This window comes from Pteropus alecto, unplaced genomic scaffold (genome assembly GCF_000325575.1).
Source record: "Pteropus alecto unplaced genomic scaffold, ASM32557v1 scaffold146, whole genome shotgun sequence".
Lineage (NCBI taxonomy): Eukaryota > Metazoa > Chordata > Mammalia > Chiroptera > Pteropodidae > Pteropus > Pteropus alecto.
Window position 1 is genome coordinate 31,910,775 of NW_006442107.1, and position 19,916 is coordinate 31,930,690.

General features: G+C 39.4%; 1 protein-coding gene across 1 annotated transcript in view; it reads left to right on the forward strand.

The window, feature by feature from the left end:
- PTPRM (protein tyrosine phosphatase, receptor type M) overlaps positions 1-19,916 on the forward strand; it is a 705,638-nt gene that overhangs the window by 612,888 nt on the left and 72,834 nt on the right. Inside the window, exons 19-20 of the mRNA XM_006920073.3 lie at positions 4,067-4,143; positions 7,905-7,941. Of these exons, the coding sequence (XP_006920135.2) occupies positions 4,067-4,143; positions 7,905-7,941 (114 nt within the window). The remainder of the gene's footprint in view (positions 1-4,066; positions 4,144-7,904; positions 7,942-19,916) is intronic.

The following is a 19,916-nucleotide window of genomic DNA, read 5'->3' on the forward strand; positions in this document are numbered from 1 at the left end:
GACTCAGTGTGGGTTGATGGTGACACTTTCTTATTTATTGTATTGCTGTTTAGGAAGGATGGTTTTCACATCAGCCTGCCAGAAGGCAGAGGATCAGCTTGATAAGTGCTGACCCATTGCACCAAGAAGGGCAGTCATGTGATGATCAGCCACCTCCCATGGGCAAAACTCGTGTTCCTGTGTTCTCCTCCAAGCTGACTCCTCCTCCAAAAGATTTAGCCCACTGGCACCACTAAAATATCTATCTTCCTGCCTTTAGATACATTAACTTTTCAATACTCACATTAATTTTATCACTGAAAGAAAATAACACTTCATAAATCTCATTTCAATAATTCTTAAACATATCTACTAAGGACACATTAATAATGTAAGACAGCTGTCCTCTAGTGACAAGTTCTAGGGTCACTATCAGGGAAAGGGAACCAGTCTCGCCCAGCAGAGGCACTCCCACAGGCTCTCAGATTGCCCGGTCATGAAATGCCCCCTCACCTTTGAAAATGCTGCTTCCTAGGATATCTGGGGTTAGGGTGGAACACAAAGAGGTATTCTACAAGGGAGGGGTGGAGAAACTAGACTCATTTTTTAAATTGTGATAAAATACATGTAACAGAAAACTTACCATCTGAAGCATTTTTAGGTGTACAGTTCAGTGGCACTAAGTCCATCGACGTCATTGTGCAACCATCACCACCATCCATCACCAGAACTTTTTCGTCTTCCCGAAACTGAAACTCTGTGCCCTGTTAAACAACAACTCACTATGCCCCTCCTCCCAGCCCTTGGCACCCACCATTCTGCCTTCTGTTTCTGTGAATCTGATTACTCTAGATGCTTCATATAAGAGATCACACAATACTTGTCCTTTCAACACTGGCACTGAGAAGTGTCTGACTGACTTCACTTAGCATAATGTCCTCAGGGTGGGCTTTTTTATTTTTTCATAGTTTATAGGTACGGAGAGGGTCTAAAACATCCATATACAGTTTAATAGATTGTTGTAAAGCAAACACTCATAAAACTGCTAACCAAGTCCACAACAGGACCATTGCCAGCGCCCTGGAAAGCCCAGTGAACCTCACTGATCACAGCTTGCCACGCCTCCACTGTGCCAGTGACTCCCACAACACCATGTTTATGCGTGAAAAGTTAAATACTCTACCACTTGCTGTGTGTTAGGCAGGACCGATGCATATGGCAGCACAGGCTGTGCTGTGAGTGGAGCCCCTGGGGTTGGATGCTGTGCCTTGGTGAAACATGCTCTTCGGGGTCTTTCGAATGGATACCATGTGGTCTCTGACCATACAAGGTTATAATCTAGTAGAATCTACTTTAAAATAAAGATATTGCCATGTATATAAAGGGAAATAAAACAATCTCAGTCTGCTCAGGAAATACGCTGTGCATGTGTCTTGCTCCATCATGAGGGAAGTGGAGCAATTAAATTTGGAAAAGCAGCAGCCACAGTAAAAATTTGAGGGGGCGACCGACCGAATAGCAGGAGTTGATGGGGAAACACTGTTGCAAAAGCTCTGTTTACGGTAGATGAGAGTGCCGTCTTGTCAGAGATTGAAGTCCCTAACGAGAACATTCCTGAACAATTTGGGAAGCCCACGGGTGGTAAATCATGGGGAATGGGCAGCATTTATCTTGAGGGTCTAAGAGAAATTAACTGTGAAAGACGGGGGATTCTGACAAGAAGGTGCAATAGATCCTAAGACAGCTCTGCTTCTACAGATAGGGAGGCCCTAATGTAGTGCCTGCCTTTTAAAAAATTGCCCAGGGAAAGTCGAGAGTACAGGGAGGTAAACCTAATCTCCCTCCAGAGGAGCTGACTAAAAGCCTGATGTGTGTAGAATAGCCATGACTCAGTTCTATTGTAGCATCCTTCATTCAGGAGGCTCAAGTGGCTTTACCAGCAAAATTGTTTATAGCTCCACTCTGAAATAGCTGTGTGTGTGCACTGCCTTTCCTAACGAATACAAAAGCCATAACAATCCACACATATCCTATACCTCAATGACTCACCTCCCCCATAGCATGAGCAAACTATGGATAGGGAGCCTCAGGTTTTAAGCAAAATGTATTCTAAGAAACTAGTTCTTAAACAAGTCACCACGAGGAAGAATTCTGACCGCAAATGAGTCCATTCCTGGGCTGCTGTTGTCTGTGTGGGCATCAACTATAAAGATAGTGAGTGAGAAGAAAGATGTGAGTATCTATTACACAGCACATGACAATAGCAATAACTATCACTTACTGTACACTGGGCTTATATCTAATCTCTTTTTGTGTTTTACTTTAATGCTCACAATAATTTCATGAGGTAGGCACTGTTAATCCCTATCTTATAGATAAGAACACTAAAGCACAGAGAGATTAAACAACTCGCCCACAATCACAGGTGGAGGATTCTAACCTGCACACCTGACCCCAGAGCTCACACACACAAGCACTACCCATATTATCTTTTGAGAACAGCAGGAAGACGCAGCTTCCTCTAGGTTTTTCTCCTTTTCTGGCCCACTTTGTTTCCATATTCCAGATAAATTTATTGAGCCCCAATTAATTAATTGTAAGGCACTGACGTGAAATAATATGAACTGAAATGAAAAGTCTCCTCAATTAAGGAAGGTTAGAAATCTGACACAATTTTCTTCTACCAACACTGTTGAAAACAGAACATTTATCCACAGCGAACTTGAGGGATCAATATGAAATGTTGACTTTCACTCATTAGCATGTCAAGCCAAGGAACAGGTCCAAATCAACACTTCCTCCAGTGATTGTGGATAAAATGGTCAGTCACCTGCAGGCCTCCTGGCTCTTGCCTCAAACTGGGGACTCGTTTCTCACCCATTAACCCAAAGGAAACGTTGAGGAGACATATCAGTGTAGAGGCAGGACCGCCCACAGCGCCGTTGGAAATGAAGTTTTGCAGTTTCTCTCATGCCACCTATCAGAAACTTTAAGTGCTTCCTATTCAGAGCAGCTGGCTTTCATCTCTTTAAATAATGGATTTGAATGTAAGCTTTAATTGGAAGGAAAAGTAATTAATTAATTAATTAATTAACAGGGAAAAAATTTTTAAAGCACATATTTTTTCTAAAAGCAAAAGGTTACCTCTTTATTCATCTAAAAAATATTTGGGGGGAAATCAACTATGTTCCAGGCACTAATCTAGGGGTCAGGGGTCGGAACAGTGAGCAAAACAAAACCCTGCCCTTACGGGGGGTTTTGAACTTTCCTTTTTAAAATATAGATTTTTCAAGGAAATAATTGAGATGTCTCAATGCTATTTGGGGAGAAAAATTTTTATTCAGAAAATAATTTAAATATAGGTAATTAATACCACAACCACGACCCATGTACGGTACTTGCTGGGTGTTGGACATTGTGCTTGGCAATCTGTTTTCATTAAATCGTTAAAATAGCCTAGTTTGAAGCAGATGCTCTCATCCCCCTCTCCAGATGTGTTGCTAAGACTTGCTGGTATCAATGAGCAGCATGTAGTCACATGACTGATAGGAGACAGCCTTGCTCTACACTACCCCAACCCCCACCCCGCCCCCATGCCCTCAGGTACAGAGGGAAGGCTTAGAAAACTCACAGACTATGAGGTTAGAACCACATCCGCACCTCCCAGAAGGCTGAGCTGTGGTTTATAACAATCGTTTGTCAAGGTGGATGTCATGGGCAACCTTCAAAATCTCAGGGCTTGTATGTGATTTAGTGAAGTAGCTAAACTTCCAATCCAAGACATAATTCTGTTGTGATTCACAAGACTCTTGTGTGGAAGTTTCAAACCTCTGCCAACACTGCACATCTGTGACTGATCAAAGAATAAGTTAATGGGATTTACTGTGAAATGCAAAGAATTATAAATCCTTCCTCATCTTAATAGCAAAATAAGAAGTGTAGAAAGTGTAGTCTTTAATCCTTTATTTATCGTTAAAGCGGCATGGATGCGGGTGATCTCAATGTAATGCCCTTGTGTTCTGGAGCTCCGAACAGCTCAAAGGATCGCTTTTGTTAGTTGTTGTTTTCTTTTCCTTTTCCTCTGCAGATGACCACTCCCGGGTGAGGCTGCAGACCATAGAAGGGGACACCAACTCAGACTATATCAATGGAAATTATATCGATGTACGTACCTTGAAACTGCCAGTAAGCCCAACCGTTCTGACACATACCGCATGGCGTTTCTGCTGGAAGGCTGGGGGACACGTGTTGGTTCAGCTCCAGAAGCAAATGCGTTAATATTGCCCCACACACCACAGAGCTTTAGAGTGAGGGTCGGCCTATTTGCTGGTAACTCCTCTAGAACACTCTGTGCCTTTTTGTCGTCCATGCTTATGTGGACTCAGAACACGTTATTTCCATTTTTTGTCAACAACTTGGATTATTTGACACTTTTAAAAAAATCTGTTTGCATATTAATAGGACAAAACTCTCTAATTCCTAATTCGATGATTTGCCATCTCTTGTCATCATTGCACTTTTAAGTTGCCTTCAAAGTTGTCTGCAGCTGTTAACCAGGACTCCTAATGCACGCAAGACATGTCATTAAATATGCAGGCTGTTTAATTATTGAAGACTGCTTCTTTGTTCATTCTGCATCATGTTAACTTAATGTCTTACATTAGAATAAATTCTTTAGGAGGCGGCATGTTTTCAGTTGAAAGAATGAATGAAAATCAAAAGTAGACTGAAAATCAAGGGAATGTTGCCATTACCTCCAAGGCCCCGGTTTACATTAAACAGATTTTGACCCCTTGCAGTTTCCAAGACATCCTTTGCTTGCCATCACACTATTTCTTAGTCTGTCGGTGCTTCCATGGACAGGTTTTGTTCATATGTATGATTTTTTATTCTTGGTTGAGTATTATTCAGATGATACCAAAATTACTGCATCACAATCTCTAAAAGTTATCTATAAATAACTATAAGAATGTTATTTTTAGTGCTACTTGGAAAGGGTTGACAGTTTGGTTATACATTTGAGGGTGAGGGCTGGGGGATGATTATTTGAAAAATAATTCATATCTCATTCCTCAATTGAAGACCTTTACACCATTTTGATAATGACCAAAAATATACTCAACCTAAGTTAGATTTTTTTTTTTTGAGTTAAACAGAGTTTCTTCCTAAAGTGCATTGCACTTATTCCTCTATTCAGCAAATGTTACGGAAGTACTTAGAGGTGTCAAAGTCCTGTTACCTTCTCCCCAAGAAGCTGAAGTAAGAAACCTCTTCCCTATAACACTCCTTTCCCTGAGAGATTCCAAGAGAATCTTCTTCATACTGGGTCCTACTGGGACCTTGAGCACAGGGACAGTGTCCTACTCATCTTTATATTCTCTGTACCTGGCACATGTCTGAAATATTATAAACACTTACTAATTCCCTCCTTGTACCTGGCTGAAGAAGTAAATACGATCAGATTAGTAGTAGAGGTAATTTGAACTAAGCTTTAAAGAATGAGTGGATAGAGATACAGAGGAAGGAACATAAAAGTAGTCTGATTTTGTGTTTACCAGATTAATTAGTTTTAATTTTAACAGAGAAAAAAGTCAGTATCCCCTTTATTCACTTATTCGGTAAAATTTTATTGAGTACCTATTGCATGTCAATTACTTTTCTACGTACTGGAATTATAACTATGAACAAGTCGTACCAAGAGCAAAAGGCAAACCTCTGACTTAATGGAGCTGATGATCTAATCAAGAGAAATGGATAATAAGTGAAATAAGTGAGTTAATTCTGTGTTGTATTTTAGATGGTAGTATGTGCTATGGAAAATGAAAGTCATAAAGGGAGAATAAGGAGACAAGATTCAGAGATGGATTGCAATTTTGAATAGAGTGGCTGGAGTCAGCTCCACTGAGAAAGTAACATTTGAGCAAAGATGAGAGACTGAGCCATGTAGATATCTGGGCTGAGAAAAGCCGTGAAAAAGCCTTGTTATGGAGGACGCCTAGCGAATTTGAAGAAAAACAAGCAGGCACATATTGTTGGAGTGCTGTGAAGTTCGGGGAGAGTCTTAGGTGATGAGATGAGAAGTTGTGGGGCTGGGTAATGGAAACAGCCGTAAGGACTTTGGCTTTCACTGTGAGATGAGTAGTCATTAGAGAGATTTGAACAGAGGAGTGACAAGATTTGGCAGCTGAGAGAACAGACTGTAGGTGGCCAGAACAGAAGCAAAGACACCTGCTAGATGGCTGTGGATGCAATCAGAGATGATGGTGGCTTGGCCAAGTGGTGGCACCAGAGGATGAGAAATGGTAGAATCCTGGATTTATGCTGAAGATGGAGACAAAGGATTTGTTGACAGATTGGCTATGGGGTATAGGAAGAAGAGGGGTAGGATGCCTTCAAAAGATAGATTCGCCGTTATCTGAGAAGACTGTAGGTGGAGCAGATTGAGATGGGAGGTAGGAAGGAAACAAGGTCAGTTTTAGATACGTTAAACTTTAAATATGTATTAGACATCCAAGTGGAGGTGTTAAGTAGGCAATTGATATCACATCAGGATTGCAAAGAAAGGCTCAGACTGAAAGTAAGTTTGTAGGATTCATCCATGTGCAGATGGTATTGAAGGCCATGAGACTGGTTGAGATCAGCAAAGAAGTGTAGACCGAGAAAAGAGACCAAGAACTGGGCATTCCAACATTAACATCAAGGTGTGAAGGAGAGGAATGAGCAAATAAATGAGGAGGGATAGCCAGGAAAGTAGGTAGGAAGAAAATCAGGAGAGTGTCATATCCTGGAAACCAAAGAAAGTATTTCAAGGAAAGTAATTGTGCTCATTCTGGTGATAGGTTGTATGGATGAGGACTGAGAAATGACCATTCTGTTTTAGCAACATAGGTCTTTCATAGACTGTGTGGATTATTTCAGTTTAACAAATGAGTTCTAGCATCTTTTTAGGACTGACATGTAGAGAGAATTAGTCAGACCAGGGCCTTACCTTTTAGAGCTTATTAGCTAGCAAGAAATGAGTGCTCATCTAAATAATCCTATTTAATCTGCCATGATTCTATGTTTGAGACTTATATCAGGTCAGTTGCCTTTGTCGTTCGTTATTGCCAACTTGGTTTTGAGAGCAAAAAATAATCTAACAGATATGTATTTAAGTTATCTGAAAAATCTGAATCTCCTCTTTAAGTTTTTGAATTCTGTTTTCCATGTGGCTCTTGGCACAGTATTGTGGGTCATGTCAGGAGACAGAAATGGAAAGTTTTAAGGTCCATGGTGATGGACCTATGTGTAGTTTTCCATAAGTTGCCTTTATGTTTCCCAGATATTGATTCTACAGTGTTCTTTCCTTCCTTCTTTCTGTGGTCTCAATTTTCATCTTTCCTCCTTTTATAGGGTTATGATAAAATAAAGGAGCATTGCAGAATTTTTGCCTCTTTAAATTCTTAGCCCCTGCTACAACATCATGTCCTGGTATGAGCAGTGTTTAAGAATGATGTTTAGTATTACTATTGATATAACTGCCTATACCAATATAACAGAATATGTGGTAAAGCCTGGCACATTGCCAGTAATACCCCAAACACAAATGAAATTCTGTTGCACATTCCCAGCCTGTTTGCACTCTAATAAGAGTTGTGGTCATGTTATTTTAGAGAATCCATAAGTGGTTAGTGTTTGTTGCTCATCCATCATCTCACAGCCAGTGTATAATTTAGTTACTCACACCCCCTCTGCATCAGAACTGTTATATTTGATGCCTCTATGCTTATTAAGAGGAACTCGTTGTACTCCGTCTGGTAATTTAACTTTCAAGTGATGCAACTGTTGGTATTTTAAGTGCATTCATTTTGGCAAACTTAGCTTGTGACTTCTGGGCTGTGTATTGATTTTAAGTTTTTCAAATATTCTTTCTCATTTATTTTTAGGGCTATCATCGACCCAATCATTATATTGCTACTCAAGGTAAGTCTATTTCAGCTTGTTTGCCCATTCTCTATCATTTCGTACCTGCTTCACCCTCTCTCAGAAAGATATTTGCACACTTCTACAGCACCATTTATTGCTGTGCTAGTCATCAACACATGCATGCTGTTTTCCAATCAGATGTCTTGGTAATGTAATGGTTTAGTTAGAACTTCGTGTTGAGATCATTAGAAGAATTGTATTCATCGATTTATTATTGAGTTAAATATAATCTACTTTATGAATTAATCTGGCATTTGCGAAAAACATATATACAGATATTCATTAAATAAATATGTATTGAATTCACTCTATACAAGGGTCTGTGCCAGTTGCTACTGGGGATACAAGATGAATCCAGCAAGTACTCCTCACACTGGTTGTAGTTTAGTGGGGAAGAAGCAAGATGCCCTATATATCAATCTGTGTGATACCAATTAAAAACGTAGGGGGACAGAGAAAGTGTTAGAGAAACTAATGTTAGGGAACTAAATGTTAGGCAAAGATGTAATGATCCAAAAACAGCTTTGTAGCAGAGATGAAATTAGGAAGAGAACTACTAGATGATAGAGACATCATGAGCAGAGAGATGAAAGCAAGAAATATGTACTCCTGGGTGGAAAGCAGCTGGTGGATCACCATGGCTAGAGGAAAACCAAAAGAAAGCTATAGGAACATGTCGAGGAAGTTCATGGCCTGGTTTTTAGATCATCTTCCCCACCAACTATGAAGCAGGTCATCTGTGGAAAATGAGGATCATGAGAGATCTTAGGTTTTCAGGAACAAGGCATTGTCAGGAATGAGTTAGTGAGTCAATATAAGATGAACTGAAGAAGTGCTAAGAAGGAGAGAGGACACACTTGGTATTGAAGAGCATCCATTATCTCCATTTTATTATTTTATCATCCTTTCCAGTAATGCATCATATCCCAAAACAGGAGCAAGGAAATCAAAAGAATGTGATCTTCCAGTGGTTAGGGATCAGCAGGGAGTTGTACACAGAAAGCCAAGAAGCAAGGGAGTCAAGGATGCCAAGAAAATTGTGGTTGGAAAGTCTAGGCTTCGTGGCAGGGGTTCAGAGGTGTCCAATGGACTGCAAGGAAAAGGATAGAGCTAAAAGAATGAGTCCAGCTTCAGTTAGAGAGTGATAGGATGGAAGAGACAGTTGTAACCAGACAGCAGAATTCCAGCACTTAGAGCAGCACTATCCAGTAGAACTTCCTGTAGTGGTAGATATCGTCTGTATCTGTGCTCTCCAGTATGGTAGCCACTACTCACATGTGGCTACTGTAGTCAGAAAGTGTCTACTGTGAATGAGGACCTTATTTTAAAGTTTTATATTGATTTAAATAGCTGAATTTGGCTATTCCCTACTGGTAGTGCTGGATGGCAGAGCTCTAAGGAGGAAAAGCTCTAAGTGTGGCTAAAATGGAGGCCCTGTGGAGCTTCATCCTCTTCATCCTGATGGCCTCAGCTAGAACCACGCAGAGTCCACAGTCTCACATCACCACTTAGACTCTACACCAGGGTCTGGGTGACCTGCTTGACTTCCAAGTGTGTTTCTTCTTCTGAAACAAAGTCAGTAATGACTCCTACCAGAGTTGCTTTGCTAGTCAGAAGAAACATGCATGCAGAGTACCCAGCTGGAACCTGGCACAAAGCAAGCCCTTTCGTAGGAGTTTCTAAGGTCTTCAGAAAGCAAGCACCTGAAGCAAGCTCTTACATCTAAAACAGAACAAGAACATGTGTCCGGGACCCCTGAGGGCACCTTCTCCCATACGTGGCTGCCTCCAAACTGAGTTAACCGATGCCTTTAGAGAAACCCTTTGTTGGTTCTTTACATCCATACTGATGGCTTTCAGAGTATTCAAAAGTAAGGGTCATAACAGATCTGAGTTAAAAAAATTTGACAGTAATTTGAAATTAATTTTTATAAAATTATGTGATAATTTGATCACAAAATATACAAAATACCACTGGGTTATTGATTAGCAACTCATGTTTTCATAAATAGTATGAACATAAAGTCAAATTTTATTTGAATTTTCAAAATTGAGAACCCTAGATTAATGCAGCTAAATAGCCAGCTAAACATAGAAGTTGAAAACCACAAAGTCCTGTGTATGGCCCCTCACCTAACTTCCCTTTGTTCATTCTTTCTGCCCGTCTCTGAGGCAGATTATTCTTTGAAGAAAAAAAAATGCCATTGGAGAAGTCACTTTCTGGTCCCTTCAGAATTAATTTGAAGGATAGTTAATTGCTCAGTTGTCCTCTTCAGCAGCATTCTACCTATCCCGTGTTAATGAACAAATATATTTGCTGGCAGCTAAGAATGGCAAATATAATCACTTTGTAATAGCCCACCCACGTGCCCTCAATGGAGAAGGGCTCTGCATAGTGCTCTGTTTACCAGAGCATTGAGCCTTTCCCAGCTCAGGGTAGGCTCCAGATTGGACTTTGAAAACTGGCAGTATCTCTGTTGTTGGTACAGGAGGAAGGGGAAGAAATGAGTCAGTATTTTTAAGCCAACATTTAGTCAAGACAGTACACATCATGTTTAGAGTACCTTAATACCTTAAGACTATAATATTCAGATTAAAAAATTAGAATCTCTTTTCTAGCATAGGCAAACTTCTGATATATTGCGCATTTGGTTCCAGACTACTGCAATAAAGTGAATATCACAATAGAGCGAGTCACAAGAGTTTTTTGGTTCTCCGACACACATAAAAGTTATGTTTACACTATATGCGTGCAATGGCATTATATCTAAAACACAAGGTACATGCCTTAAAAATACCTTTATTGCTAAAAAAAAAAATGCTACCCATCACCTGAACCTTCAGTGAGTCATAATCTTTTTGCTGACAATGAGTCTTGCCTCAATATTGAAGGTTGCTGGCAGAGCAGAGTGGTGGTTGCTGAAGGTAGGGGTGGCTGTGGCAATTTCTTAAAATGAGACAACAGTGAACTTTGCCCATTGATTGACTCTTCCTTCACAGTGATTTATCTGTAGCATGTGTGCTGTTTGATAGCATTTTACCCACAGTAGAACTCCTTCTAAAATTGAGTCGATCCTCTCAAACCCTGCTGCTTTATCAACTAAGTTTATGACGTATTCTAAATTATTTAATGTGATTTCAACAATCTTCACAGCATCTTCACCAGATTCTATCTCAAGAAACCACTTTCTTTGCTCATCCATAAGAAGCAACTCCTCATCTCTTAAAGTTTTATCATGAGATTGTAGCAATTTAGTCACATCTTCAGGCTCCATTTCTAATAATGATAATATATAATAATATATAATATATAGTGATAATATATAATGATGATGATGATGATGATGACTCCAAAACAATTACAGTAATAACATCAAGATCACTGATCACAGATCACCATAACAAATATAATAATGATGAAAAAGTTTGGAATATTGCAAGAATTACCAAAATATGACACAGAGACACAAAGTGAGCAAACGCTGTTGGAAAAATGGTGCCAATAAACTTGCTCAACGTGAGGTTGCCACAAACTTTCAATTTGTAAAAAAAACACAATATCTGCAAAGCACAATAAGACAAGGCATGCCTGTACTATCCACAAGTACAATGTAACTGATGGCCTCGGATTGCCAGTAACAAAGATTTCTGATCATCTGCAATAATTGTCATGGACAGGTAGAACATGCTCATGGATCACTTTCTTTAAAATTAAAAACACAAACACCTGATTCTGAGTCCAATAAAATGTGTGATAAAGACTAACAGACAAAAGGCGGTTTTTAAATCTCTCCTCACTCTTTTTTCCCCTCTATATTTCACTAATATAATTCTTTAAAATCTTTTCAGAGCAGGAACCCATGAAACTACATGAATGGTGCAATTTACTGGCAACGAGATTTATTCCCAAGAGTTTGAAATACATAGATTTTCACCAAGTTCCTTCAAGGCAGCAGACATGTCATGAATTTATCTATTTAGTCTCTCCCCTCCCTCGACTTTATTGATTTTTCTACCAGTAACTGACTTTGACCTTTGATGAAAATGATATTTCTGCAAATTGAAGAGACTACATTCAAGCCAGATCTGTGGCTTTTTTAGTATGTTCTTCCTATCTCCCCTCTGCTTGTTTTCCATCCGGCAGCTAATACATTGATGACCCAGTATTCACTTCATCACATGTCTGACCAGCCATTAATGCAATTGTAACATTCAGGATTTATGATTTGGCGCACCAGGGATCAAAGGAGAGGAAGTCACGTCTGTTACTATATGTCTGCACTCAGAGCCAGGACAGAGTTGGGATATCAAAATTGGGGTTCACAGTAAGGTGCAGATGAGTGTGCAGGTAGGTAGGATTGCCCGGAACTAATCATATTTCACAATGAAAAGATACCCCACAGAGTCCATGTGGGCCTTGAGCTGGAGGCCCACATTTAAAACACATTTAGAACCGCTTCTCCAAAATGATTTGAGAGAACACCTGTCAGCCACATGGTGTGCAAATGAAGGGGCCCTGGTTTAGTTTAGTTTAGTTTCATTTTTAAAACTGACTTCAAGAGTCCCACTTTAGAGAGCTCGGGAAAGATGGTGCAAGGTAGTTGTGGAAGGAGATGCTGTAAGCCTGTGGGGGCATGGCCTGCCCAGCACCGAGTCCCTTTTACTCACATCTAAGCTCATCTATAGGCTGAACACACATAGAAATATCGAAGAAGCCTGCCAGAGGAACTTGCCTGTAACTCCTTCAAGGGGAGCAGACGTGCATCATGAAATCTGGAAGGCACATGATAGCCATGTGGTGGTTCCTCAGCACTTGGCCAGGATTTCTAGGAGCCAGAGAAGGGGTAGAGATGTCAGTAAGGTTTGTGTGGGAGGCAGATCTTCAGCCAGCCTTGAAGGAAGGGTTCCATTGTCAGAGGATGGGCCAATGGGAGGACAGCCCTGGTTGAGGAGGAGCACGACTCCCCCATGTGAGGGTGTGAGGGAGACCCGACACTAGGTGGGAAGGGTCGTCACCTCTGTGGCACCTCTTGGTCACTTGTTGAAATGGATCTTCTCTCAGGAAAAATTCATGTGTACACACAGTTTTACATAGACATTTAGGCATTCGTGGACTTAATAAAATCCAACCTGAAAATCTATACATTCCAGATAAAAAAATTCCTGAGTTAGAGAGGATAAGAACAAAGGACTGAGAGGTAAAGTAGGACACTTGTTAAACGGCTTTGAATAGGGGTGTTATTTAATGAAAGATGGAAAGGCAGGGAGAGAGAAAGAGTATTTCTAAGCCACATAGAGGCAAAAACAGTGCTTTATGAAGATTAATTAGTGTGAAATTATCCTGGAGAGAAAACGGAAAACAAAGGTAGCAGGTAGTAACCACAGAAAAATTTGCGGTAGAAATGAATATCAGACAACAATAATGGCAGTGGGGCAGTTATAGGCTTTATTTTATTCAATGATTCAGGTTGCATATGACTAAAATACATTTTCTAATATTAAATATAGTGTCAAAAACTGTTGATTTTTAAGTGTGTTTCCTTCTCATGTAATAAAAAGTGATAAGTACATTTTCTCTCTATGTTAGTAGTTTGAGTTCGTATAATACTTTTCTTTCTGAAACTCGGCACTTTTATTTGCCTGTTCATTCAATAAGTATTAAGTGCCTGTTATGTACTAGGCTTTATGCTATAAGCAATTTAATATATTTTCTATCCTCCAGCCATTTTACTATTACTTATTTCATTTCATAAATAGAAGAATTGAGACCCATGAGGAGAAGCTGAGGTTGAAACAGGACTAACATGTAGCTGAGTGCCTGTAGTGTGCAGGCGGGGGCTCTGCGTGCTTTTCCAAGTGCCTAGTAATGCATGCTAACATTTTATTCTCACCTTGTGAAGAGGCTCAGGGCTCGTGCTTTTTCCATTGTCAAGAGCTCTTTCCTGCTGCCTCTTACATGGGCTTTATGAAGCACACCCCTCAAAATCACAAGTTACAGTGCTTCTCAAAAAAAGAAAAATTTGCTATGATACAGTCATATCTGGAAATAACCTCTTGATTAAAATTGTCTTAGATGTCCTCAAATATGACACTGAGCATCTGGAGTCTCCCTGTTCCCATGCAGGCATTCTAGGCACCCACTTGGAGACCTGCTAGTCGAGGGCTCCACAAGGATGCTGCTCAGAGATAATGCTGATGGTGACAAAAAGAGACCTTACATGGCAAGATCAAGGCTAAGCTCAGAACTCCAACTCGGTAGCCAGCCCTGTCAAGTTAGCAGAATTCAGACAAAAGAAATAATGAAGTAGGTGCCTTGACACCTACTCAAGAAGAGTAAAATGTGTGGACTTTAACAATACAGAATTAAAGTTACAACGTCTTTTATACTCAGAGACTTTAGATATTCATTGTCATGCTTCAGGACACCAAGTCACACTGGCAGAGATCACAGGAACTGATGTAGAAAACCAGATACCAGATAGTTATTTACAATGAGAAATGTCACTGTCCATCAGACAGAACCTCCCTCAGCCTGGCAAGGATGTTCTGTGTCACAGCTCGGCTAAAGAGAAAGATGTCTTAGCAGAAGGTTGCCTCATGACCAGACACCAGAAGAAGAACCACAGAGTTCACTCTCTGATTCAACAAGTACCTCCCAACTGCCTGGTAGAGATCTGGCCAGAAGTAGATGCTCAATGAGAATACAAAAGTGAGTGAGTGAGTGAGTGAGTGAGTGAGTGAGTGAGTGAGTGAGTGAGTGAATGAGTGAGTGAGTGAATGAATGAATTGGGCGGTACTGTGTTCCAGGCACTCTCTAGGCAGTAATATGTTCCACCTAGGCAAAAAAGATATCTCATGTGGACCAACAAAGCCTCTAGTTACTTGGAGAATTTAAGGATCATTATCTCTCGCACCTGTGACTATTTCTTTTCTAAGTTCAAAGCTGATCAACTCCTATTCTTACTAACACTTTTTTTTTAGACATGTCATTAAATGAAGGCACTGTTTTTGGAGATGTTCCATCTTGTTAAACTAATTTGCTTATCTCTTCACTGACCTGTTTGTGCGTATCCCCCTTCTTTCCATATACACCGTATATAATCAGTTTTATTTATTCATAATTATAATTTGATGATAATTTGGAAAAGAGAAATCTAAAAAGATTTCCTTCGGAGACTTTGAGCTAGGAGCAAACTTTTATATGAAAATAATAAAAATGTGGAGAATGACGGTTTATAACAGAAATACTTCCAGATCCTCAACTACCACACAAGAGTTGAAACTTTGCTGTAATGCCTTTCTTCTGTTTGCTGTTCATCTGTTTTTCTTCTACATTTCTTCCACATACTGTATGTGGTAAGAACATTTTTAATAGGGATTTTCAGAAAGATAAATATGGTTTATATTTTCTTAGCTCAAAATTCCCCGTCAGGATTCTGAAACAGTAAATAACAGTGCTTAGAACAGGACACGACTTTCCTCAGCAACTCATTTTTGTAGCTGAGACTTGTCAAAGCGTCTATGCAGTTCTCTGCACTCTATAAAGAAGCTTTTGTCTCCTGCATTCTGGCCTCCAGATGGAAATGAACACTTGAAATTATTTCTCAGCAGAATTGATAGGAAAAAATGTTTAAATCAAAAGCTAAGCCTTCGGTAAACAACTTTTGTTTTTTCCCTCCAAGCATCAGTGCAGCTTGCACCTCAAGTACAAATTCTGTGTTAGCTGACATTGCTTTTCCCAGCTAAGCTGTCCCCACATTGTCAGGGGTAGCAGGTTATGTTTGGATTCACTTACTAGATTCTATTTGAGACTGGTTTAAAAGTACTGCCCAGTAAAGTGGAGTATTCTCTAGTTTCCAAATTTAAAGAGGGAGGCCAAGAGGAAGTGTGATTTATATACAGACAAACAGCTACCTTATGAGGTCTAACTATTCATTCCAAATAACAGTGTCAAGTTCTCCATGCAGGGCCTGTCCACATTTTACTCTTCATCTCTAGTTTCCAAAGGAAAATAAACAATTGCAATTAACAGCTTATCCACAAACTTCCTTTGAAACAATAGTTTCTCTTTACCAGATTAATTTTAAAAGATTCTGGCCAATTTGCTAAAAGGTCAGGTCCATAGGCATTCCTCATCCTCAAGCTCTTAATAAACTTGCTCATTAGTAGTGAAAATGTTTGAAGACAGGTTGCAAATTAAAAGATAAAACCAAAAATAAATCACTTTAGGTAACATCCACCCGTGTTGTTATAGATGCCATAACGGGAACATATCCATCGAGTAATGGAACCTATTTTAGTACACAATAATTTGAAGACAAATGATGTCTTGATGTTTAGCAGGCACCCAATTTTAGACCATCTTAAAACAAATGCTTTTTTAAATCTTTAAGAGTAATTTAGAGATATTCCTCATTTGAAGTAGAAAATTATAAAAATCTTTTTGAGCCGATACAAACTTTAAAAACCTTTAAGTCCATCTCCCCATTTTGTAATTGAAACAGCTGAAACTTAAAGCACAAATTTATTTAAGTGACCTTCATCCATATAAGGTCACATGAGTTATGTATGCAAAAGCATTTGCAAAATGTATGGACTAACATTCATATTTTCATACAGTGTATGCAATGTTCAATTTAGGAGAATCGTTATGTGTTTTTGGTCTCCTAAGGGGCCTTTTGTTCAATGGAAAAAGATATAAGATCACATCTTTCTTCCAAGTTCTGCCCTTTGAAAAGATAAAGCTATAGCTAAATACCCAAGTAGTTTCCCTGGTGTTGACTTCCTTAGGCCTCCAGCACCATGAACCCTTGCAAAGCAAAGCCATTCCTTTTGGGCCTCATTCATCCCAAACTGAACAACATATCTGTGCACCTACCAAGTGACGGGCTCAGTACAAGGTTTGGAATACAGCAGGGACCTCAGGAATTATATAGTATTGGTGACTATAGCAACAACCGTTAACTAATTTGCGATTTTCCTGCAACACCAAATTTGGGAACTACTTTGGGCTATTCCTCTCCCCTACCCCCATTTAGCAAGTGAAGATGTGAGACCCGATGCAGACCCACTCTTCAGCACTCTTGACCAGGTTCCTCTATCACACACAGACGCAGTTTTGGACAAGTTTGTCAAGGCAGCAAAGAATTTAGGATATTCTAGCCATTGCAAGTTACTTCCATTCTTGTCTTCTCACTCAGAAGAATGCTTCTGGAGATTTCCCGAGGCGTCATCCCGCACTGCCATTGACAATTCGAGGTTGCCAGCACTGAGCTTTGTCTAGGGAGTCAACTTATCTCTGTTTTATTCATTTATTAGATTTATTCTCTTTTTTCTCAAATAAAAGCGATCCCAGTTGTATACTGAGAAAAGCTTAATTAAGGAAGAAAGAGACTAATGAAAGCTTTTATTTCTCTGGCAGTGGCCTCTAAAGCATGTGAATATAGGATTTTCTCTTCACTTTCCTTCTTGACAGAAGGCAGCCAGATCCTTTGGGTCACCAAACCCCTCCATTCTGAAGGCTGCCATTCTTTTTTTCCTCCTTGATTGCCTTCTCTCTGTTCTCCTCTTTACAGCGTGAACAAGTACTCAGGATGAGCATATGAGGGTTCTCTATGGAGACAGGCCTGATGAATGCTCTGTGATTCAGCCAGCAGCCGGCTCTTGTGATGTGAACATCTATCATGTTCCTTCCTTCCGAGGCTACAAACACTTTCTCATGTACCTCTTCCCAGTCTCCACACAATATTGCTGTATAACCTGTCCCAGGAATCAAGGATCGAAGGTCCCTCCAGTAGTGGTGTCTCTATCTCCACATTGAAGAGCAGATTGTTGCCACATGCTGCCTACCAATATAAGTTTCTCTTTGGAGGCCTAATCTTTACCCTTGTCACTCAAACCTGATTTGTCTGCCTTTATTATTCTGCTTTTCGTGTCAAGAATAATGGCAGACTTTGCATTCCCATTCACAGTGGTACCACTTAAAACTGGAAATGTTTATTAACTGCATGATTCTAGAGGAGGATTGAATATAATCCAAAAAGAACCAAATCTAACGGTGCTTTTAGGTATGTGGTGATTCCAGAAATACTTTGCAACATTACAGTTTCAAGTCCTGCTAGGAGTCACCCTGTTACTGGTTTTATCTACAGATGTTCTTTTGCTTATGCGACATGGTGACAATCAGATCTTTGAAACATGGCCCTAAAATTCCTTCCAAATGCAAACATATTTTATGTAGTAACCAGGACAAAACCTTTTCCCTCCAAAAGGCAATAAAGCTGAGTGGTAGAGTATAAACTCTAGAGTTAGACTGGCTGGGCTCAGGTATCAGCTCTACAAGTACCCTCTCAATAACTATTAGGTGCAATTCTTATTATCATTATATGGATTCCAAAAGATACAGCTCTCAGTAGCATTTAGACAGTTCAGGTTTTAACCCTAGCATACTGTATACTCGTAGTTTTCATAAAAGCTAGTACATTCTATACATGTTAATGCTTCCTTCCAGAAGGATGTATCAAAGGCAACCACTTATGCTTTCACCAACATCTTTTATCCTTCTCCAAAGTACAAAGATTATTACCATTGTTATAAACTTTTAAACGAAAAACAAACGTGAGTTAGAAAGACAATAAACTATGTCATAAAGTGGGAGAAGCAAATTTCCCTCCAGTTTTTGAAGTCTTGCAGAAACTGAACAGCTCTCATAGCAGCAAAAGACACTAGCCCTGGCTTGTCTGAAGGCTTCTTTGATGCACATTTAAAGTTGGATTACATGTAAGTGAAAACAGCTTAATTCCAAAGACCGGACAGTTTCCTTCCCAACAGGCATAGTTCAAACCAATTTGTGAGATAACAACTGCACAAGGATGTTTTAGAGAGTAGCCTTGGAAGCCTAGGAAACCACTGGAGAACAAAATAGGGCTGAGAAACGATTTTCTGAGAAAGTGAATAATAATGACAGAGAAACAGGGAAATAAAGGGGAAAATGTGTGCTCTTGGCCAACTTATGCAATCTATCTGTGTTGGGTGGGGCTGGTTAGGCAGGCACCATCTTCCGCTTGGCTAAAGATTTACCAGATGCCTAAAAGTGGCCAGTTATGCTCTGCGCCAAGGAGGTAGTAGACAGAGTGGGGCTGAACTGAAAGGAGTTTTTCCAACCACTTCTGGGATCAGTTTCAAACAGTGTAGTCTCAAGAAATGCAGGTGTCCCCTGAGGAAAAGGACCACAGGGCAAATAATTGATGTGATACAATGATTTTAAACATTATTTTTTTGAGTAATATAACAGTATCTTGGTTATGTTCTTTAAAAAATAGATACCCAGTGAAATATTTACATGCAGACAATAAAATGTATATGCTACACTAGTGAGTAATCGTGCCCGTGGCTTTAAGTACATGGCTTTAAGTGACTTCCACCTTGACCAACTCCCAAAGCCTCACACAGTGGAAAGCAAAAAAGTTATTAAGGATTTTCACCAATAATTTATTAACAAATTTCAAACACAGATTTTCTAGCAACGCAATCAGACCAATCTTAATCCACTTCTATTTTAAAAATAGAATGATTTTTTTCTACGTTTTCTTAACATTTAGAATAATTGTATCACTTCGAAGAACATTTTTGTTTTGAGTTTGTGTGCAGTTTTTATAGATAAAAATATGTTGTGTTTTTAACAAAAACCATGATTGTGATTTAAGTCATCATGTGCCATATATGTTATGAGAACAACCAAAGTTATTTTTAAATGACTTTTTGTTTTTTTAATCTGTATTTGGAATTTTATTAACACATAAATGTATCTAAATGGTTAGAGGTATGTATATGTTTGTGTATCAGAAATAATTTATTTGAAGGTTCTTAAGGATGATCCTATAGGTTTTTATTTTGAAATACTTTATTTGAATTAATTTTTTTGAATGTTTTACAGATCTATTTTTTTAGGGATTGTTTTCACTCTATACTTTT